This window comes from Crinia signifera, chromosome 5, assembly GCF_055691185.1.
Source record: "Crinia signifera chromosome 5, ASM5569118v1, whole genome shotgun sequence".
Classification (NCBI taxonomy): domain Eukaryota; kingdom Metazoa; phylum Chordata; class Amphibia; order Anura; family Myobatrachidae; genus Crinia; species Crinia signifera.
In genome coordinates, this window is record NC_139221.1 from 264,248,828 (window position 1) to 264,268,795 (window position 19,968).

Consider the following 19,968-nt stretch of genomic DNA (forward strand, 5'->3'; position numbering starts at 1 on the left):
GCTCGGTGTCTCGCTGCGCTCACCACACTGTATAGAATCAACTCCACGCCGACGTGGATAGTGGGGGTATGAAAAGGTCGGAGGACGCGTACCGCTGCCCCTCGCGTACCGCTGCCCCTCACGGGCTCGCTGCGCTCGCCACGCTTCGGGTTGTCGTTGATAGTGGGGGTGGCGTGGGGGTGCATTTAACATTGGAGGCGAAAATAAATAAAATAAGGCACACTAGATGAGAAAATATATGTAAACTGTTGGCGTGGAGCAAATGACACGAACAAATTCGCCCGCCAAGTTTCTCACTCATGTGTTTTTTTGACGCGTGACACTCAACCCCTGTGTCAATGGCCTGAAGTGGTATACTGAGTCTGAATCTTGACGCTTTGGATAATTAGCATGTGGGAAGAAAACGGTCCAGATGTAGAAAGAAGTTTTGCTCCTTGGCCCAGTAGTTTCTGCAATCCGGTGCGCTACAGCTCCTGGTATTCCCCGTTGGTCACCCTCACGGGTACTAACCAGGCCAATCACTGCTTAGCTTCCGAGTTCGGAATGGGAATCAGGCGTACCAGTGATGTATGGCCGTAAATGCACCAATGGATGGGATCTCACTGTGGTCAGCGGAAGACTTATGAGTGCTTCTGCTTTTTGATGTGAAAACCACCTGATCCTCTGTTGCCAGGGGTATTGCAGAGAGATCAGGGATATCCGCAGCAAATGAGAGAGCAGCGTAGACAGAAGAGATTGAGGTAAGAATGTGGGTATCGTGAAATCCCCCTTCTGCTATTCACCATCTGTCATGTGGACATCGAATGATGATTGAGAGTGATAAGGATATCTCGGTTACTCCAGCAGAGTGAAGAGAAAAAGAATTTATAGAGGAATGTACCCGAGTCTCCGAGCTGGAGTAATGTATCTGATCTCAGTATTGGTGTCACTGAGGGCCAGATTACATCCAAGGGAAATTATTTTGTAAGTAAGAGTGCATGGAAAACAAAGCATACATGCAGGTGAGTGCCAATGCGATTGGTTCAGGGGGTGTGGTACATCAGCTGAATAACTACTGATATAGTACTGATGGAATGAGAAGTACCACCGATAAATATCATAAGAGTCAAATCCCAGGTGTAAAACACATGAAAAAAAAAAAAAGGGGGGCGTTTGAGTTATGAATAATCAGTGGCTCAATGCTGACACTAATTACAAAGGCGCTTCTTGTACATGAGAGGACGCCTATTGCAGCAGGTACTTGGTACAAGTGCCTGTCTCAGGTGATGGCTGTAGAGCCAAGGTGGTAGTGTCAGAGTAATTACTCTGTAGGTAATTGACTTGAGTAAGTAATTTGCTTAGTATACAAACAAACAAAAAATGCCCAAGTATATGTTACATATGGTACAGCAGACAATTAGTATTTTGTTCAGTATACACAAAAAAAGGGGAAAAGATATTCTGTACATTCAATGCAGTACAATAAATGATGTGCGTTTGACTTAATTGGCTGCTTTATAGTACAATAGATGATATGCGTTTTGCCTTCATTGGCTACTTTAAATATGATTATAATCCCCAAAGAGTGCTTGTTAACCAAATAACTGGTGCAGAAGGCTATGCCGCCTATATGGACAACAGTAGAAATAGAAAGATTAACCTGCTAGCCAATAAACCAATTGTAATTAAATTGCTGACAAGTGAAACATTTGAGCATATAATTAGTTACAGGTAACAGGGTGCAATGCCTGGCTACAGTGCCTGTGCAAACCAGTTGCTTGTAGTGGTGAATACCAGAGAGGAGCTGAGGATGCAGTGGCTAGATTTCACTAATCGGCTAGGTGAGCATCCAGAGAGTGGCATTTATCAATATGTAGAGAGCTCTATGAACATTGCGCAAGCAACTGTCACACAGTGTTACTGTGTGCGTAGCGTCACAGCACAGAGAGCAGTCGGGGAGACTTTCACTTGTCCGGGACCCGCTCAGTGGCGTCTCAGCGCTCGTCGCGATCAGTGGATCGTGACTGCTAGTTGAAACCAGCACAGCTGCGGCGGGGAGTCGGGGTGAAGGGCTGTCTCCACCCGGTGTCTGCTGTGTTACCTGTTTGGTAGCAGGGGTGGGCTGCGTGGACCGGAGTTCTTCCGCTCCGTTGGTACAGCGTCCAGGCTGGGGTAGGGGGGCGTGTCAGAGGCGTCAATTGACGCTGTACCAACGGAGCGGAAGAACTCCGGTCCACGCAGCCCGCCCCTGCTACCAAACAGGTAACACAGCAGACACCGGGTGGAGACAGCCCTTCACCCCGACTCCCCGCCGCAGCTGTGCTGGTTTCAACTAGCAGTCACGATCCACTGATCGCGACGAGCGCTGAGACGCCACTGAGCGGGTCCCGGACAAGTGAAAGTCTCCCCGACTGCTCTCTGTGCTGTGACGCTACGCACACAGTAACACTGTGTGACAGTTGCTTGCGCAATGTTCATAGAGCTCTCTACATATTGATAAATGCCACTCTCTGGATGCTCACCTAGCCGATTAGTGAAATCTAGCCACTGCATCCTCAGCTCCTCTCTGGTATTCACCACTACAAGCAACTGGTTTGCACAGGCACTGTAGCCAGGCATTGCACCCTGTTACCTGTAACTAATTATATGCTCAAATGTTTCACTTGTCAGCAATTTAATTACAATTGGTTTATTGGCTAGCAGGTTAATCTTTCTATTTCTACTGTTGTCCATATAGGCGGCATAGCCTTCTGCACCAGTTATTTGGTTAACAAGCACTCTTTGGGGATTATAATCATATTTAAAGTAGCCAATGAAGGCAAAACGCATATCATCTATTGTACTATAAAGCAGCCAATTAAGTCAAACGCACATCATTTATTGTACTGCATTGAATGTACAGAATATCTTTTCCCCTTTTTTTGTGTATACTGAACAAAATACTAATTGTCTGCTGTACCATATGTAACATATACTTGGGCATTTTTTGTTTGTTTGTATACTAAGCAAATTACTTACTCAAGTCAATTACCTACAGAGTAATTACTCTGACACTACCACCTTGGCTCTACAGCCATCACCTGAGACAGGCACTTGTACCAAGTACCTGCTGCAATAGGCGTCCTCTCATGTACAAGAAGCGCCTTTGTAATTAGTGTCAGCATTGAGCCACTGATTATTCATAACTCAAACGCCCCCCTTTTTTTTTTTTCATGTGTTTTACACCTGGGATTTGACTCTTATGATATTTATCGGTGGTACTTCTCATTCCATCAGTACTATATCAGTAGTTATTCAGCTGATGTACCACACCCCCTGAACCAATCGCATTGGCACTCACCTGCATGTATGCTTTGTTTTCCATGCACTCTTACTTACAAAATAATTTCCCTTGGATGTAATCTGGCCCTCAGTGACACCAATACTGAGATCAGATACATTACTCCAGCTCGGAGACTCGGGTACATTCCTCTATAAATTCTTTTTCTCTTCACTCTGCTGGAGTAACCGAGATATCCTTATCACTCTCAATCATCATTCGATGTCCACATGACAGATGGTGAATAGCAGAAGGGGGATTTCACGATACCCACATTCTTACCTCAATCTCTTCTGTCTACGCTGCTCTCTCATTTGCTGCGGATATCCCTGATCTCTCTGCAATACCCCTGGCAACAGAGGATCAGGTGGTTTTCACATCAAAAAGCAGAAGCACTCATAAGTCTTCCGCTGACCACAGTGAGATCCCATCCATTGGTGCATTTACGGCCATACATCACTGGTACGCCTGATTCCCATTCCGAACTCGGAAGCTAAGCAGTGATTGGCCTGGTTAGTACCCGTGAGGGTGACCAACGGGGAATACCAGGAGCTGTAGCGCACCGGATTGCAGAAACTACTGGGCCAAGGAGCAAAACTTCTTTCTACATCTGGACCGTTTTCTTCCCACATGCTAATTATCCAAAGCGTCAAGATTCAGACTCAGTATACCACTTCAGGCCATTGACACAGGGGTTGAGTGTCACGCGTCAAAAAAACACATGAGTGAGAAACTTGGCGGGCGAATTTGTTCGTGTCATTTGCTCCACGCCAACAGTTTACATATATTTTCTCATCTAGTGTGCCTTATTTTATTTATTTTCGCCTCCAATAGCTCATCCGCATGAGCATTTTTTGAGACCATTATTCTATTTATAGCATGGTCATCGTGTGTATTGTCATTTATTACTATTATTATGTGTCATGCGTACTTATATTTTAGCTTAAGTTCTTCAATAAAAGTTACATTTTAAATATATAATCTTTCTCATTCTACAAGTGTGCCCCAAAAACCCTTTTGTTCTCCCTTTGTCATCCTTGTGACAAATATTCTTTCAGTTTGTTTGCTGAACATTTTTTGGGAGCACCACCAACCGGACACCGCCTTCCATTTTCTCTGTTGAGCGGTAATAACGTTGGTCTAACCGATATCTGTACGTTTACATTTGCTACTAATTATACTTGCCAGTGCCGACCCACACCCATATTGCAATCAGTGCATTTAACATTGTAAGCCCCCATTAGGGTGCTTATACAATTAAAAATCGTATAAAGGGCTTATACAATTTTAAATCTCATCGCATCGGGTGTATGGCATGCGATGCGATTATATGTCGTACGACTTAATATTGTGGGCGCCGTGGGCGCCGTGCTAGGAAACAAGTACCTGATCTTGTTCCCCACTGCAGAGAGGCGGCCGAAGCCAGAGATCTGTATACAGATGGAGCAGCCATCAGCCAGCATTAGGTCAACTACTGAAGGTCGACACATGAAAAAGATTGACATGGCTTTAGGTCGACAGGGTGATTAGGTCGACACAAGCATTAGGTCAACATTGGGAAGGTCGACAATCAAAAGGTTGAAATGTTTTTTTTCCCAACTGATGTGCCAACAGGCAGTATTTCATGCCCTATCATCCACTAGGACAGGGACCGGAAACCTTCGGCCCTCCAGCAGTTGTTGAACCACACACCCCAGCATGCCCTGCAACAGTTTTAGAATGGCCAAATAGCAAATCTGTAGCAGGGCATGCTGGGATGTGCAGCTCAACAACAGCTGGAGGGCCGAAGGCTCCCCATCCCTGCACTAGGGTGTGGAGGGAGAATATAACAGTGTGCCTAGTGTAGCAGGGCACCGAGCCCGGAGCATGGGGAGGGGAGGCAGTGCACTTTTTCAGTCTCCATGTTGACTGTGTCAACATTTGGGCCAAAAACAGTGAAAAAAAACCCCAAGGGGGTAACTTTACTTAGGGGGGGGGGGGGGGGGGGTACAAATCTAGTAGTTACGCCACTGCTGTCAACCTTCCCAATGTTTGCCTAATGCTTTTGTCGACCTAATGACCCTGACGCCCTAAAGCCATGTCGACCTTTCTAATGTGCCGACCTAAGGCCTTTTGACCTTCAGTGGGGCTTAAGATACTTGTCAGAACGAGAGCATAGTATCAGATGGGGATATATAAGCCACAAACACATTCGTCAAAACATATTTGGGAAGTAAACTTGGTAATACTTTTGAACTTGCCATTCTCGTACCACAGCGGCGTCACTATACAGATGTTCAGCTATATAACCCTCGGCTGCTCTGCACAGCTAGATGGTATCTCTGTGAATTATGTCATTCGGGAAGCGGTCTATTGGTCAAAGCAAAAGCTCAACAGTCAATAGGTTGACCACTGTTGGTCAACAGGCAGTAGTTCAGCACAAGAAAAAGGTTGACATACAAAAGGTCTACATAGACAAAAGGTCGACATGAAAAAGATTGACATGGGTTTTTCAAATCTTCTTTTCCAAAACAGGTGTTTTTTCATACTTTACCATCCCAGTGGACCTGGAGGGGGAATATAATAGTGTGCCAAGCACAGCGAGGCACCGTGCCCAAAGCCGCGAGGCATGCAAGGGGCCACGGTACACTTATACCGTGTCCATATCGACATAGACATTATTTTCACGTGTCAACCTTTCGAGTGTACTGTAGTTGATGGATACTGAAAAACAAGGACATTTTACAGGGACTATTAGAAATTAGCATCAGCTAGCAGACCAAAAATGAATCCTGCATTGTCACACTGCTGTCCTGCTTCTCTGCTGTTCCGTATGCTGTGTGTTCTTGTAGTAATTGTTATATGTTGTACTCGCAGTGTATCAGTTGCAGCAAGAAGCTCCGCGGCCCAGGAGAATCGTATGCCCACAGGAGGTTCGTTTTTTATCTTTTATTAACTGATGTCTGTAACACATATTACATAGGCTGAACATGGAATGTATGGTGGTCATTTTATTCATCATCTCATGTACGTATTCTGCTTCCTGTTAGAATTGCACAAAATGAGACCCTTTATTTTTAGAAACTTGTATTGCACATTGCAGTAAAGAATTGATAATGTTAGTCTAGAATTGCAGTATTGTACGTGTCAGTAAAATACATTCTTCTGTTGTTTTTTTGTTTAAACATCTGCAGCAGCAGCAAACGCTGTAATAATATTTGTCGCACTGCTGTGTTTGTAATTAAATGTAAAGAAAGTAAAGTAAAAGTGGCGGGGGGAGACATTATGGACCTTATTCAGGTCCGTTCTAATGCGGCCGATGTATGTGCTTTGCGCATTTCTGAGCATGCGCTGGGTGTGTGCACACACGGCGAACAAACTGTTCGGTGCATGCACCCATCTTTGCAGTTGGAGGGCGGGGGGGCTGGTCCATTAGCATATGGGAAAGCCCAGCGTTTCATTGGTGTTCCCATGAGAACGCTGGGTGTTCTCATGCTAATGAGGCTGTGACGGACATGCGGGAGGGGGAAGGCAGCTGACATCACCGGGGGGGGGTGTCATAAACAATATATGGTTCCGAATTAAGAGTTTAGGTGGTGGGTTTTTAAAGTACACGTGGCACATTATATACCAAATATATCCATTAATGCTTATGGAAGTCAGGCATGGACACTGGGAGTAAAATGGGTTTTGTATGGAATGGGAAATATGTGTTTGTACGCTTTACATTCAAAGATTGTAAATATCTTCCACAATTTCTGTATGACAGTCATTTGGGAGCTTGGTTCTTCCCTACCTTGCATAGAAACAGTGTAGGTTGAGTGTATCTTGTACAATCTGTGTACCAATGGTACAGTATACATGTTTGTCTGTATTTCTTTTACACCACAGTTACAAGTCTCCATGTCAGTTTTAGTGGGATATCCAATTAGTTGTGAAAATTTTTCCCTCAGCGAAACAAACAGTCATTTTGTGCAGTTAATTCTTTACTCCAATTTGTTTTTACTCCATATCCTATTTTTATGGATGAAAATTATATAATTTTTCAAAAATACATAGAATCCCGTGAACCTATGTATTTTGCAGCTGCAATCAGGAAAATGAAGGGCTTCATATTGGGGTATTGGTTTCACCTGACAATTATATGCCCCATATGTGCTGGCTTCAGGGCTAATTGCAGTAAATTATTCTAGCTAATTGGATGCCAGGCCTCTTTGATTACTAGACTTCAATAGCATTCCTTGGTAAACCTTCAACTGAAGTTAAGGGTGTAGTGCAGTGGTTCCCAAATGTTTTTGAATCAAGGTACCCTAGAGTATCAGAAATGTTGTCGCGCCCCCCCTTAGGTCAAAAGATTCGGTACTTGTTTCCTATCTGGGCGCCCGTCGTGGTGATCGCGGGTACATTTATGTCTGGCCGCGACGCGACCGACGCAATGCCCGCGATTTCCCATTGAAACCCATGTTAAACATGGAAATCGCGTCGGTCGCGTCGCGGCCGGCCATAAATGTACCCGCGATGCCCGCGACGCGATGCTCCCGATTTACCATAGGATTCAATGTTAAAAGGCCCGATGGACCCGATTTTACTGTTAAATGGCTCAATGGACCCGATTTGGCCATAGGAATCAATGTTAAATGGGCCACATAGCCCATTAACCCTTAAATGTCCCCCCAAATTTTTAACGCCACCCCACTATCCACGCCAACCCGAAGCGTGGCGAGCGCAGCGAGCCCGCGAGGGGCGGCGGTACGCGTCCTCCGACCTTTTCATGCCCTACTATCCACTAGGGCGTGGAGTGAGAATAGAATAGTGTGGCGAGCGCAGCGAGCCACCGAGCCCGAAGCGTGGCGAGCGCAGCGAGCCCCGCGAGGGGACGCGGATACCTTCACAGTTATACGCGTCCCCTCGCGGGCTTCCCAGGTGTCCATGGCGACGCGGACACCTGGGAAGCCCGCGAGGGGATGTGTTTACCTGTGAAGGTATCCGCGTCCCCTCGCCACGCTTCGGGCTCGGTGGCTCGCTGCGCTCGCCACACTATTCTATTCTCACTCCACGCCCTAGTGGATAGTAGGGCATGAAAAGGTCGGAGGACGCGTACCGCCGCCCCTCGCGGGCTCGCTGCGCTCGCCACGCTTCGGGTTCGCATTGATGGCGGGGTGGCGTCAACTACTTTTGGGGGGACATTTTTATGTTCAGGGGTGTTTTTGGCCCATTTCCCATTGTTCCCTATGATCATTTGGGGAAATTGATCCATTTAACATTGTTTCCTATGGTAAATCGCGGTCATCGCGGGTAAATTGAGGCATTTAACATTGTTCTCTATGGGAAAATCGCGGGCATCGCGTCTGGCACATCGCACCCGATTTTTTATCGGACGCGATGCCCGCGATGGCCCCGATTTTACCCCCGATGCCCGCGATTTCAATCGTGGGCGCCCAGATAGGAAACAAGTACCAAAGATTCTTATTCAGCAATTTATTCAGCAATTTGAATAAATTGTGAGTATATGTCATGCTTAGGTTCAGTTATGTGGTGATGGAGAGGATTTGCTTCTGTTTGTCTACATATTTAATGATTGGCAGCCACAAGCACTGATTTTGCCTATTACATTGACCATAATCAATTTGAATTAGTCCTGGCACCCTTGGAAGTACTCTACGGCACCCCAGTGTATAAAACTATTGCATACTTGCCTACCCGACCCTTACCATGAGGGAGATAATGCTCTGTTCCCGGATTTCCCTGGTAATGTATGATTGCCATCACCTGTGGTGAAACACCTTTCTTATCAATTACCCAGCTCCCCACAGGTGATGGCGGTGATGGCCATCCTACATTACCAGGGAAGTCCAGGAACAGAGCATTTTCTCCCTCATGGGGAGGGTCAGGTAGGCAATTATGATCTAATGAGTTCTTTTTCAGATTTGCAGATTTTGGAAATATTTCTAGCTGACAGAGAAATCTAATTTTTGCTTTCCTCTATTGTGGGAACGCATTCATAGTAATGACTGGGACTAAGTAAAGGGACCTGGCACTGATGTAAACAAGTGTGGCAGTAAACATCTCTCTCAGGGCGAGATGTACTAAAGGGAAAATGCAGTAAAACCCCCGTTTTACCGCATTTTCCTATGTACAAAAACCCATTCGCAGCAATATCGCAGGGCAGGGTATCGCCACCTTTGGGTGGTGATACCCTATAGAAGCCTATGGGCTTCTTTTCGCCGCCCGCCACGTCGCCGCAACCCCGCCGCCTCGCCGACCCCCCCTTTCCCCCCTCCCTTGGGCTTACCTTCTTGCAGGTCCTCCTGGACCCCGGAAGGTAAGCCCTTCCTCCCCCTAGCAACGCAGCCGGACGTCCTTCCGGCTGCAGGGGGGAGGAGGAAGCGCCGGGGACAGCTTGCTTAGCTGTCCCTGGCGTGAAAGCAGCAGAAGCCGGCTGGGAGGTGACTGAGACCCCCCGCAGACCACAGTACAGGTATCGTGGGGGGCCTCCGTCACCGCATCGCGATGCCAGCCGCGTATGTTAGTACATATGCGCCGGCATCACGGCGGGGGGGGGCGCGAAGGGCGGCGATGTATTTTAATACATCCCGCCCTCAGTGTGTCCCTCATAGAAACAAAGTCCCAAGGCATTTGCCTAGGGCAGTGGTTAGGGAACTTGGCCCTCATTACCCCACACACTGCATGTTTTGCAGGTCTCCTCACAGAATCACAAGTGAAATAATTAACTTCACCTGCGGACCTTATAAAATGTGTCTGTGAGTAATCAGTACACCTGTGCACCTGCTGGGTTACCAGCAAAACATGCACTGTGTGGGGGTAATGAAGACCGAGTTCCCTGACCACTGGCCTAGGGCATCTGGAAATTCCTAGGGCATCTGGTCCTCTGTGCCAGCTCCAGCAGTCCTGTGCCTGCAAGAGGAAGCCACTGTTACTGAATGCTGCCTTATGAGCATAGAGCCCGTTGTGCAGCATCAGACAACCATCTCTATGTCGCCTACTATCTCTGTGTCACCCGCTACCTCTGTCACCCGCTATTGCCATCACCTGCTAACTCCCTCACGTTATTCAGCCGCAGCAACCCATAATTTTCTGCATTTTTCGGGGGGAAGAAAATTCTGACAGTTTCCTGACCTGAGCGATAGGGCTGCACCATCCAGTCATCTAGTACTTCATCCTAAAGCTGTGTACACACAGGGGCGATTTCAGCACGTATCGCTGGCAATATGGTCACTGAGCGATCATATTGGCAGTGATTTCATGTGCTATGGGAGATAAATCGTTGGGTGCACCCTCCCGCTGCCAGCCCTTCATGGACGCTGGTCGCAGGAGCATGCTCTTCCGATTATGGCTAAAAATCACTGGTCCCTGGTGCACAATGCACTGTGCACCGGCGATTTCTAGTCAAAATGAGGTAGAGACAGAATGAGACAGAATAGCTAGCAATTTTTACCCAAAATCGCTGGTTGCTGACGAAAACAGTACACTGAGCAATATATTGCTGAGCGATTTTAAGCCAAAATCGCTCAGCGACCAAATCGCACCGTGTGTACACAGCTTTAGACTCAGCAGAGCGTCACACATGTTTTCAGGTGGTGTTTATTTATACCAGGTGCCTATAGGCATATATATATATATATATATATATATATATATATATACTGGCAGATGCTCAGTCAGTTTAGGGATATCACTCAGGTGCTTGAAAGAGAGGGCTAATAGTAGGTAAGAAAAAACACTGTTTGCCCTAGCACACTGAATGATACCAGTAACCAGATTTAAATACTACATAATAATTTAATTCAGAGATGTCAGATTATATATATATATATATATATATATATATAATCTGACATCTCTGGGCTTTCTGGCTTATATTGATTTTAGGATGCTGCACCCCACACCAAGATATAGCAATAGGGACTCCGGTACTTGTGTATTTTGGCGGCGCCCATCGCATCGCATACCATAACGTATACGATGGTATGCGATGCGACGCGATATCGTACGATAGTGCACGATGGCATACAATTTTGAAATTGTATGCCATTGTACATGGCCTACAATGCCATACGATGCGATGCGATTAAACATTGTATAAGCACCCTAATGGGTGCTTATACAATGTTAAGCACCCAATTGGGTGCTTACAATGTTTAATGCACCCCCATGCCACCCCCCCACTATAAACGTGAACCCGAAGCGTGGCGAGCGCAGCGAGCCCGCGAGGGGCGGCGGTACGCGTCCTACGACCTTTTCATACCCCCACTATCCACGTCGGCGTGAAGTTGAGAATAGAATAGTGTAGCGAGCGCAGCGAGCCACCGAGCCCGAAGCGTGGCGAGCGCAGCGGATACCTGTGAAGCCCGCGAAGGGACGCGTTTACCTGTGAAGGTATCCGCGTCCCCTCGCGGGGCTCGCTGCGCTTGCCACGCTTCGGGCTCGGTGGCTCGCTGCGCTCACCACACTATTCTATTCTCAACTCCACGCCGACGTGGATAGTGGGGGTATGAAAAGGTCGTAGGACGCGTACCGCCGCCCCTCGCGGGCTCGCTGCGCTCGCCACGCTTCGGGTTGACGTTTATAGTGGGGGGTGGCGTGGGGGTGCATTTAACATTTTAAGCACCCATTTGGGTGCTCAAAAGCACCCTTTAGGGTGCTTATACGATTTTTGGTCGTATAGGGGGTCAAAATCGCGTCGCATCGCATCATATGCCATGGGGTGCATGGCATGCGATGCGATGCGATCTGTCCGTCGTACGACGGACATCGGGGGCGCCGCCAAAATACACAAGTACCGGGACTCCCAATACAAAGAGAAACCTTGATGATTGGTTTAGGGGTTACCATATATTTACAAATATATATGTAATGCTGTGTACACACGGGGGAGATATATTGCTCAGCCATATATGGCTGAGCAATTTATGGCTGAGCAATATATTGCTCAGTTTCTCCTTTACATCAGCGACCAGAGATGGTCGCTGATGAAAAAGAAACTGTCGGGGGGAGCCCAGCAGTGGAAATCAGCTGGTCGCAGGAGCATGTTCATGCGACCAGCGATCACCACAGGGGCAAAAACGGGAGCGCGCACCCGGCGATATATCGCCGGTGCACACTGCCATTGCGGGCAATATGGTCGCTCAGCGACCATATTTCCCGCGATTTTGCACTAAATCGCCCCCGTGTGTACACACCTTAACCAAGATCTCTGACTTCTATTATCATGTAGTAGTTAAATCTGATTTCTGGTATTATTCAGTGTGCTGGGAGAACAAAGTTGTTGTTTTTTTTGAACACCAGGTGCCTCCTGCGGTTATTGAATATTAGATCTACATTGTCTAGGTCTACAGTCATATGGCCGACCACTAATGGTCGACAGTCATAAGGTCAACAGGGTTAAAAGGTTGACAGGGTCTAAAGGTCGACAGTTAAAAGATCGACAGGATCAATAGGTCAACAGCCAAAAGGTAAACATGAAAAATGTCGACATGAGTTTTTCATGGTTATTTTGGTGTCTATGACGACATAGGTCGACATGGACACTGTCTAATTGTACTGCGTCCCCTCGCATGGATCGCTGCACTCACAGTGCTTTGGGCATTTTTATATGCTCCCTCCACACCGTAGTGGATGGTAGGGCATGAAATACCTCCTGTCGGCACATTTCAGCTCTAAATTTTGTACAAAAATGCATGTCGACCTTTTGTCCATGTCGACCTATTGTCTGTTGACCTTTAGACCCTGTCGCTCTTTGTCTATCGACCTTTATACCCTGTTGACCTTTAGACCCTGTCCCTGACCTTTTGACTGTTGACCAATAGTGGTCGACCTAGAGTCAATCTATGATCAGTCTGGATACCGCCTCCCAGGGCTGCGTCAGGAATTTTGGGGCCCAGGACTCATTCCAGTCTGGGCCCCCCTCCTCACTTAGCTTACCATAACCCGGCTCCTGCTCCCCCATCTCCTCTTCCGCTGAGCTGCAGCCCGGAGGTCTCGGAGTGCAGACTTCTTCAACTCAGGATCCCGGCGGCCAATTAAAATGCAGCACTGGCTGGTGAGCCAACCAGAGCTTGTGTACTTGTAGCAATGAGCGAAGCAAAGCGAAGGCAGTCATGGGGGGTGTTGCGATGGGCAAAATGAGCTGCCCGGGCCCTTCCAGAGGCCGGGGCCCAGGACAGGTGTACCCACAGCACCCCCCTATTGGCAGCCCTGCCACCTCCTGCTGCATTACCCTATGAAAGCATTGCTGCTGAATAACACCGTAGGTTTATTAGTACTTGGTTGGAACCAGACCAGATTTTTGTGAGCAGGAAGACATCATATATCTGCATGATTAGTTTGTTTGGAAATGTTTTCCAGTTTGAAGAATAGATGGATGTTCTGTCTTGGGATACTGTGGATGATTGGTCATTTTTATTAATTACACTTTTGCTTTGTCTTTATCATTACTTTACTCTTGGGGCAACATTCATCAAAACGGGATGTGTAATTATCAGAACATTACTTTATGTAATATTTTGATAATTTACAGGTATACCTTGATATTTTTACATTAGGATACTTTTTTGATTTTTGACATGACTTTTTAACCCTTTGAGTGCCAATCATACTTGCCTATCTAACCCTCTCCATGAGGGAGAAAATGCTTTGTTCCTGGACTTCCCTGGTAATGTATGGTTGCCATCACCTGTGGTGAACTAGTTAATTGATAATAAAGGTGGTGGCACCATGCATTACCAGGGAAGCCCAGGTGCAGAGCATTTTCTCCCTCATGAGGACGGTCAGGTAGGCAAGTATGGTGCCAAGTGAATTTGTCAAAATCTGTGTGAAAATTGCTAAGCAAACATTTTAATTCATCATAATGACCTGTAATGTTTACATTATATAGGAAATATAGGGCGAGATTCTCTAAGCTAAAAATGCAGTAAAAACCCCGTTATCAGGGTTTTTACCGCATTTTGGGATGCACTAAGCATCCCCTGCCGGGTTACCGCTGTGTTATCGCCGGAAAAATCCGGCAATGCCCCATAGTAGCCTATGGGCTTCTACCGCATCCCACCGCCACCCCGCATGGACCCCCGCCGCCCCGCATGGACCCCCGCAGCCCAGCATCGCCCACTCCCCCCTCACCTGTGTCCGGGCAGCACAGAGCTGTGCTGCCCGGACCTGTGACCTCCTCCCTGCACTGATCCTCTTCCGGGTGCTGCGCCGGGTTAACGCGGCGGGGGGCATCGCCAGAAAAATCTGGCGATGCCCCATAGAAGCCAATGGGCTTCTACCGCATCCCACCGCCGCCCCGCAACGACCCCCGCCGCCCCGCACGGACCCCCGCCGCCCCGCATCGCCCCCTCCTCCCTTACCTGTGTCCGGGCAGCACAGCGCAGTGCTGCCCGGACCTTTGACCTCCTCCCTGCACTGATCCTCTTCCGGGTGCAGGTAGGAGGAGAGCCCGGCACAGCAGCAGCAGCGCCGGGTGTGGGAGGGAGGGGGGAGCCGCCGGGACCTGCTGGGACCCGGCGACTCTCACCGCAAAGGACAGCTCTTTACGCAAGAGCTGTCCTTTGCTATAATTATTGCATATGTTAGAACATATGCGATAATTATAATTGCGATGGGCGGCGAAGGGGGGGGCAGAGAGTTTTAGAGAATCTCCCCCATAATCTTTTTTTAAACAACATGTTTTATTTGAATTTGTATAACAAATGTGAGCAACGCTGTCATATTTAGAAGATATTTTGAACATCTCTCACAGAGATGTTGTCACTCAAAGTTAAGGTTAAGTGTGTGCCATGTTTAGGTTATGTACTATGGCTGTGAGGAGCAATCTTCAAACTATACTACCAAATGGAATACACTTATGCCCCTGTCTGTTCTGTTTTTTATATTTATAAACAATTTTTTTGACTGCCCTTATATACTCTGCCTGTTCCAGTAAAAAAAAAGCATCACCTATATAGGGAGACAACACATTTACTGCACAAATATTATTATTCTAGGGATTATAGCACAGAAACATTGCTTATTCTTGCTCACAATTCAGACTTGCCCCAATGCAATTCTAAACTGCATATTACAGAACATTTAATGAAGACTCCCTGGATACATATGCAGTACATTTCTCAGTATGCTGCAGCTATCAGCTATCATTATCTGTATACATGTGGAAGCTGATTACATTGATTTGGGAATGCACATTGAGGTGTTCTAGATTCAATTCTAGTCACAGTTCCAGCTGGTGTATAATTTTGAGGGTTAATGAATCAATCACTTTCACCAAGACTTTGAAATCCAGTTGGGAACAGCTGCCGACCTTTTTGTAGCACTTTGATGAGTTCCTGTTTTACATCCTAAGAAGCTATATTTGCATTTCATAATTATAAAATATCTTGAGAATTGCACATCAAAGATGTAGAATTTCAGACTTTACATTTACCAGAAAAGTTCTTTCAGCTTGACTAAATCCAGAATTTACTAAAAACAAACTTATCGTTTCCATTTTGAAACTAATTTATCTGGATGCACTCCATAGAAAACCTCAGAAAGCCATATGTATTTATACAGTATGAAGCTCCCTGTAAGGGTCGATCTGTTGTTTTTGATATGTCAAATTCTAGTTTCTAAATTACAAAGGAACAATCAATGTGTGCTTAGAATACTGGATATTTGCTTACAGGCATTCAAGAAAACATAAGTAAAATGTCAGTAAAGGTTGATAGCTTTCATGAAAGCACTTTAGAAAATCACAACTGAAATGTACTAAAGTCAATAGAAAATATAATATTTTTTATGTTGGATATGTGATACATTGGTACCTGCTTGTGATCCTCAGCTGTCTTTTACTTTATATCTGAATAATTTCTCATTATTTCTTTGACTATTTTACAATGCAAACGTATTACTTTAAATGTAATTGTTACCTTTCTCTATTGGTATGTATGATTTTTTTTAAACAAATAGGAATGTTTTCTGTAATTGCAATTTATATTTCTTGTGACCACTAAAAATTGATCTGTCTTATGCTGTCTACACTGTATGGTGGACACTAGTATGCAGTCTGTATTTTAAGGCAGTCACTAAAATGCTGTTTGTATTTTATGACTTGGATGCTTTATGTATGGCAGTCACTGGGATGCTATCTGTCTTGGTTTGCAGTTATCTGAATGCTGTGCGTCCTGTATAGGGATCACTTGGCTGTTGTATGTCCTGTATAAAGAGACAGAGGTGTGGCAAAATTACATGAAGGATGGCCAAACCCTTGTAGTAAAAAATATATATCCATTCTGCACAGGGGGACATTTCTCTTCTCTTTCTCCACAGCTCCCGAGGCCTCTCATAAGGTCCAGGTAATTAGTACCCCTTCCACTTTTTGCACCCCTATAGGTGCGTACACCTGGGGGAGATATGTTGCTAGCAATATATTGCTCAGTGTCTCCTTTTCATCAGCGACCAGAGATGGTCGCTGATGAAAGGGAACCTCTGCCGGCAGTGCCGCAGCAATTAGAATGGGGCTGAAAACGGGAGCGCGCACCCGGCGATTTGTTGCTGGATTTCTATTATTCTATTATACTGCAAAAATCGCAGCTCACCGCTAAAAGCAACTTCTGGTTAGGCAAGGTGATCTAGCAAAAATAGCACAACACTAAGTGAATGGTTCAATACGAAATACATTGTGGTAGGGAGCTCAATGGCAACGGTCAAGCCCCAGAATGCACGGTATGTCTGGCAATAGACTGTACCATATAAGCAAACAATGCAAAATACAATGTAATAAAATATATTGGAATGAAATACAATGCAATAAATACAATGCAATGAAGTGTCCTGAATGAATAGGTAGCTCAGTCCCTAAACTGCGTAGTTAAGCTTTTGGGATAAGGTACCTTTGGATATAATATGCACGTCAAGACACTTTAGGTAATAATATCCAAGAATTGGCAGGTTGCCAACCTGTAGGGCAATTCACTCAAGATGGGCTTCAAAAATGGACCTACAGTATGTGGTTTTTCGGCTGTGGTCAGGGAGCCTGAATTAACAGGTAAACTCTGGCTCAGGAAGGGGGTTGTGCCCTGGGTCTGAGAGGCAGAAGGTATTTCAAATGTGCGGGCCTTGTGCGCTATGAGTTCAGGTCTCTGTGTGAAGGGGTGAGGCACAATCAGTAGGTTCTGTCCTTGGGGCGCACAGAGAGGAGGGAGGCCTGCTGGTCTCTGGGCCTGCTGGTGGACTAGGTGAGATGATCATGCCAGTGATACTAGACCAGAGGGGTAGTCGATTGGGCTGAGTAGGGTCACAGTATCTGGCTGTCCTTCTGCCAGTCACAACTCCGGGTACAGCTGCAGCGTGATGCCTGGTCGCCTTGTCCTCCTGTCGCACCTCCTGAAAAATGGGTGGCCTCTCTGGGTGGCTGTGCCCCACACCTGCTACTTCTGCCTGGAAGTTAGTGCCGCTGGCACTGCTGCTCTGCTTGTCTAGCTGGGGGTGTTTTGGACTCTCTCCTCCCTGCTCCTCCCGCCAGTGAGCCTGCGGCTGTGCGATGCACTGCTGGCTCACTGGCGCCGGGGACCTTGGCGCGGCTCCCTTCGGTCACGGTGACCCTCTTCCGTCCACACCACCACCACGTCCAGTTCAAGGGAAATCAGATGCAATATATCGCAGCTGCTAAAAAATCAGCTGCGATGTTCTGCGATTCTGATTTATGTGCAGCCGGTTCAATCTCCAGATGCAGCTGATTTAAAGAAGCTTGTTCATGCATTTCTGCAAAATGCTCCTTAATTTGTCCTGAACCCATTTTAGACTTATTCACAAAGTAATTCAATGTGTTCCTCGTGTAACTGGTTGTACTCCTGGAAATAACGTGTAAGAATGTCTTTACCCATTTTTGGGCTGCCACCATATCAGCAGAGGGTTGCAAAAGTGACTAGATACATTGATCGAGCAGCTGAGATGAGAGTGACCGCTAGTGCTGGATGGTATAGCTGCTGCTTACTGTATATGAGAGAACGCAGCGATATTGCTGAGCACATCGAAGTAACAAATCTTTATGATTGAGAACTTGCAAAACTGTTTCCAGCTGTCACCATTACTCTTTTTTCCCTGATTTATATATTTGGAACCCTCTGTTGATTGTTGACTCGAAGCACTGTTTATTCTGCTTATGGTATAATGTACATAGTTAAATCTGAAAACAAATGATGATTCAACCATCACTTTGGCCAGCACTTCTGAATAGTAAATGCTGGCTTTCCTTTATAGATGAGAAAGCCTTTTCAGCATGTCACAGCATTAGCTTGTGTTCACCATGGTATTTATTAAATACCATTATATAAAATATATACCCCATTCATTGAAAATGTTCTTTTTGAATCATTTATATCAAATTGCAAAGTTATACCCCATCAATCATTGGCCATACCTCCCTTCTGTTCAGTGCCAGATTAAGGTCTAAATGGGCCTAGAGCTGAAAATGATCAAGGGCCTACTATGCGCAATAATAGGGTTTGTGGCCTGTACCTAATAATGTGGGAGGCATGACCAGTGTTCTGTTTGGGTGGTCTGCTCATGGGTGTGTCTCTATTTGTGTTTCAACTAATTATATATGTCTGGAAAAGGCAGAGGGCTGGCATAGGAAAAATGCAGGGAGATATATTGGCGGGTGCCCTCTAAAGGTGTACCCGCAGGAGCCGATGTCCTAAGATACTTGCAGGGTGAGGTGGCATTCCAGTCATAAAAAAAGTACTGAAAGCTGAAACTTGGTAGACAACATTTCAGCACCTTTTATGTGGTCACCTAAGTTTACCACACCATATACCCCTTATAAAAATCATGCAACACAATAGTAACCCCCTCATACTGTACTTGGCTCTTACACATTATGTCACAAGGAATGAGCCAAAATTCATACTGACTGAGCCAAAATTCACACTATGGCAAACGGATTGATTCAAAATTCACGTTATGCCACACAGATTAAGGCAAAATTTTGCCACAAGGATTGAGCCAAAGTATACACTATACCAAATAGATTGAGCAATATTGCACAATATGCTACATAAACAGAGGCATTGCGCGCCAAAGGTGCACATTAAAAATGGTACTTATGTAGTTTCACAGCGCCAGCATGGTGCCGTGCGTCTGTGTCCAGCTGCGGGGCTGTAAACTCCATGCCAACGTGGATAGTTCGTACCCCCACTATTAGTTCGTACCCCCACTATCCACGCGGGCGAGCGCAGCGAGCCCCACAAGGGTACACAGACGCACGGCGCCATGCTGGCGCTGTGAAAGTACACAAGTACCTTATAAATTTATACCATAATGCCCATTACATGTTAAGCCACACACCATAAATGTCCATTACGTATTATGCCAAATACCATAATGCCTATTAAAAATTCTGCTACATTAGTGCTGCTTACCTACATGCTCATTGCCAGGGGTGGGGATTACATGCTCATTGTCAAGGGGGAATACATGCTCGTGGTAAGTGGGGGACAGCCGCTGGGCAGAAATGACAGCCATTGACTGCTGGGCAGAGAGAAGGGGCTGCCTGGCTGTATTCAGAGCACTGCAGGTCCCGGCTATTTAAAATAATACCCCTGTCACACCAGAAAATGCAGTGATTTACCCAGGAATATGGTCCCAGGATCATGCAGGGACATTCCCGAACTGGACCTTTTTACACCAGCCTAGTC

At 46.2% G+C, this 19,968-nt stretch overlaps 1 protein-coding gene and 2 pseudogenes across 1 annotated transcript in view; 2 read left to right on the forward strand and 1 right to left on the reverse strand.

Annotated features, from left to right (window-relative positions):
- CHN2 (chimerin 2) overlaps positions 1 to 19,968 on the forward strand; it is a 302,557-nt gene that overhangs the window by 108,015 nt on the left and 174,574 nt on the right. The window contains exon 3 of the mRNA XM_083188957.1: positions 6,155 to 6,210. Within this exon, the coding sequence (XP_083045083.1) occupies positions 6,155 to 6,210 (56 nt within the window). The remainder of the gene's footprint in view (positions 1 to 6,154; positions 6,211 to 19,968) is intronic.
- On the reverse strand, positions 462 to 581 carry LOC146005976 (5S ribosomal RNA; annotated as a pseudogene).
- On the forward strand, positions 3,740 to 3,859 carry LOC146005977 (5S ribosomal RNA; annotated as a pseudogene).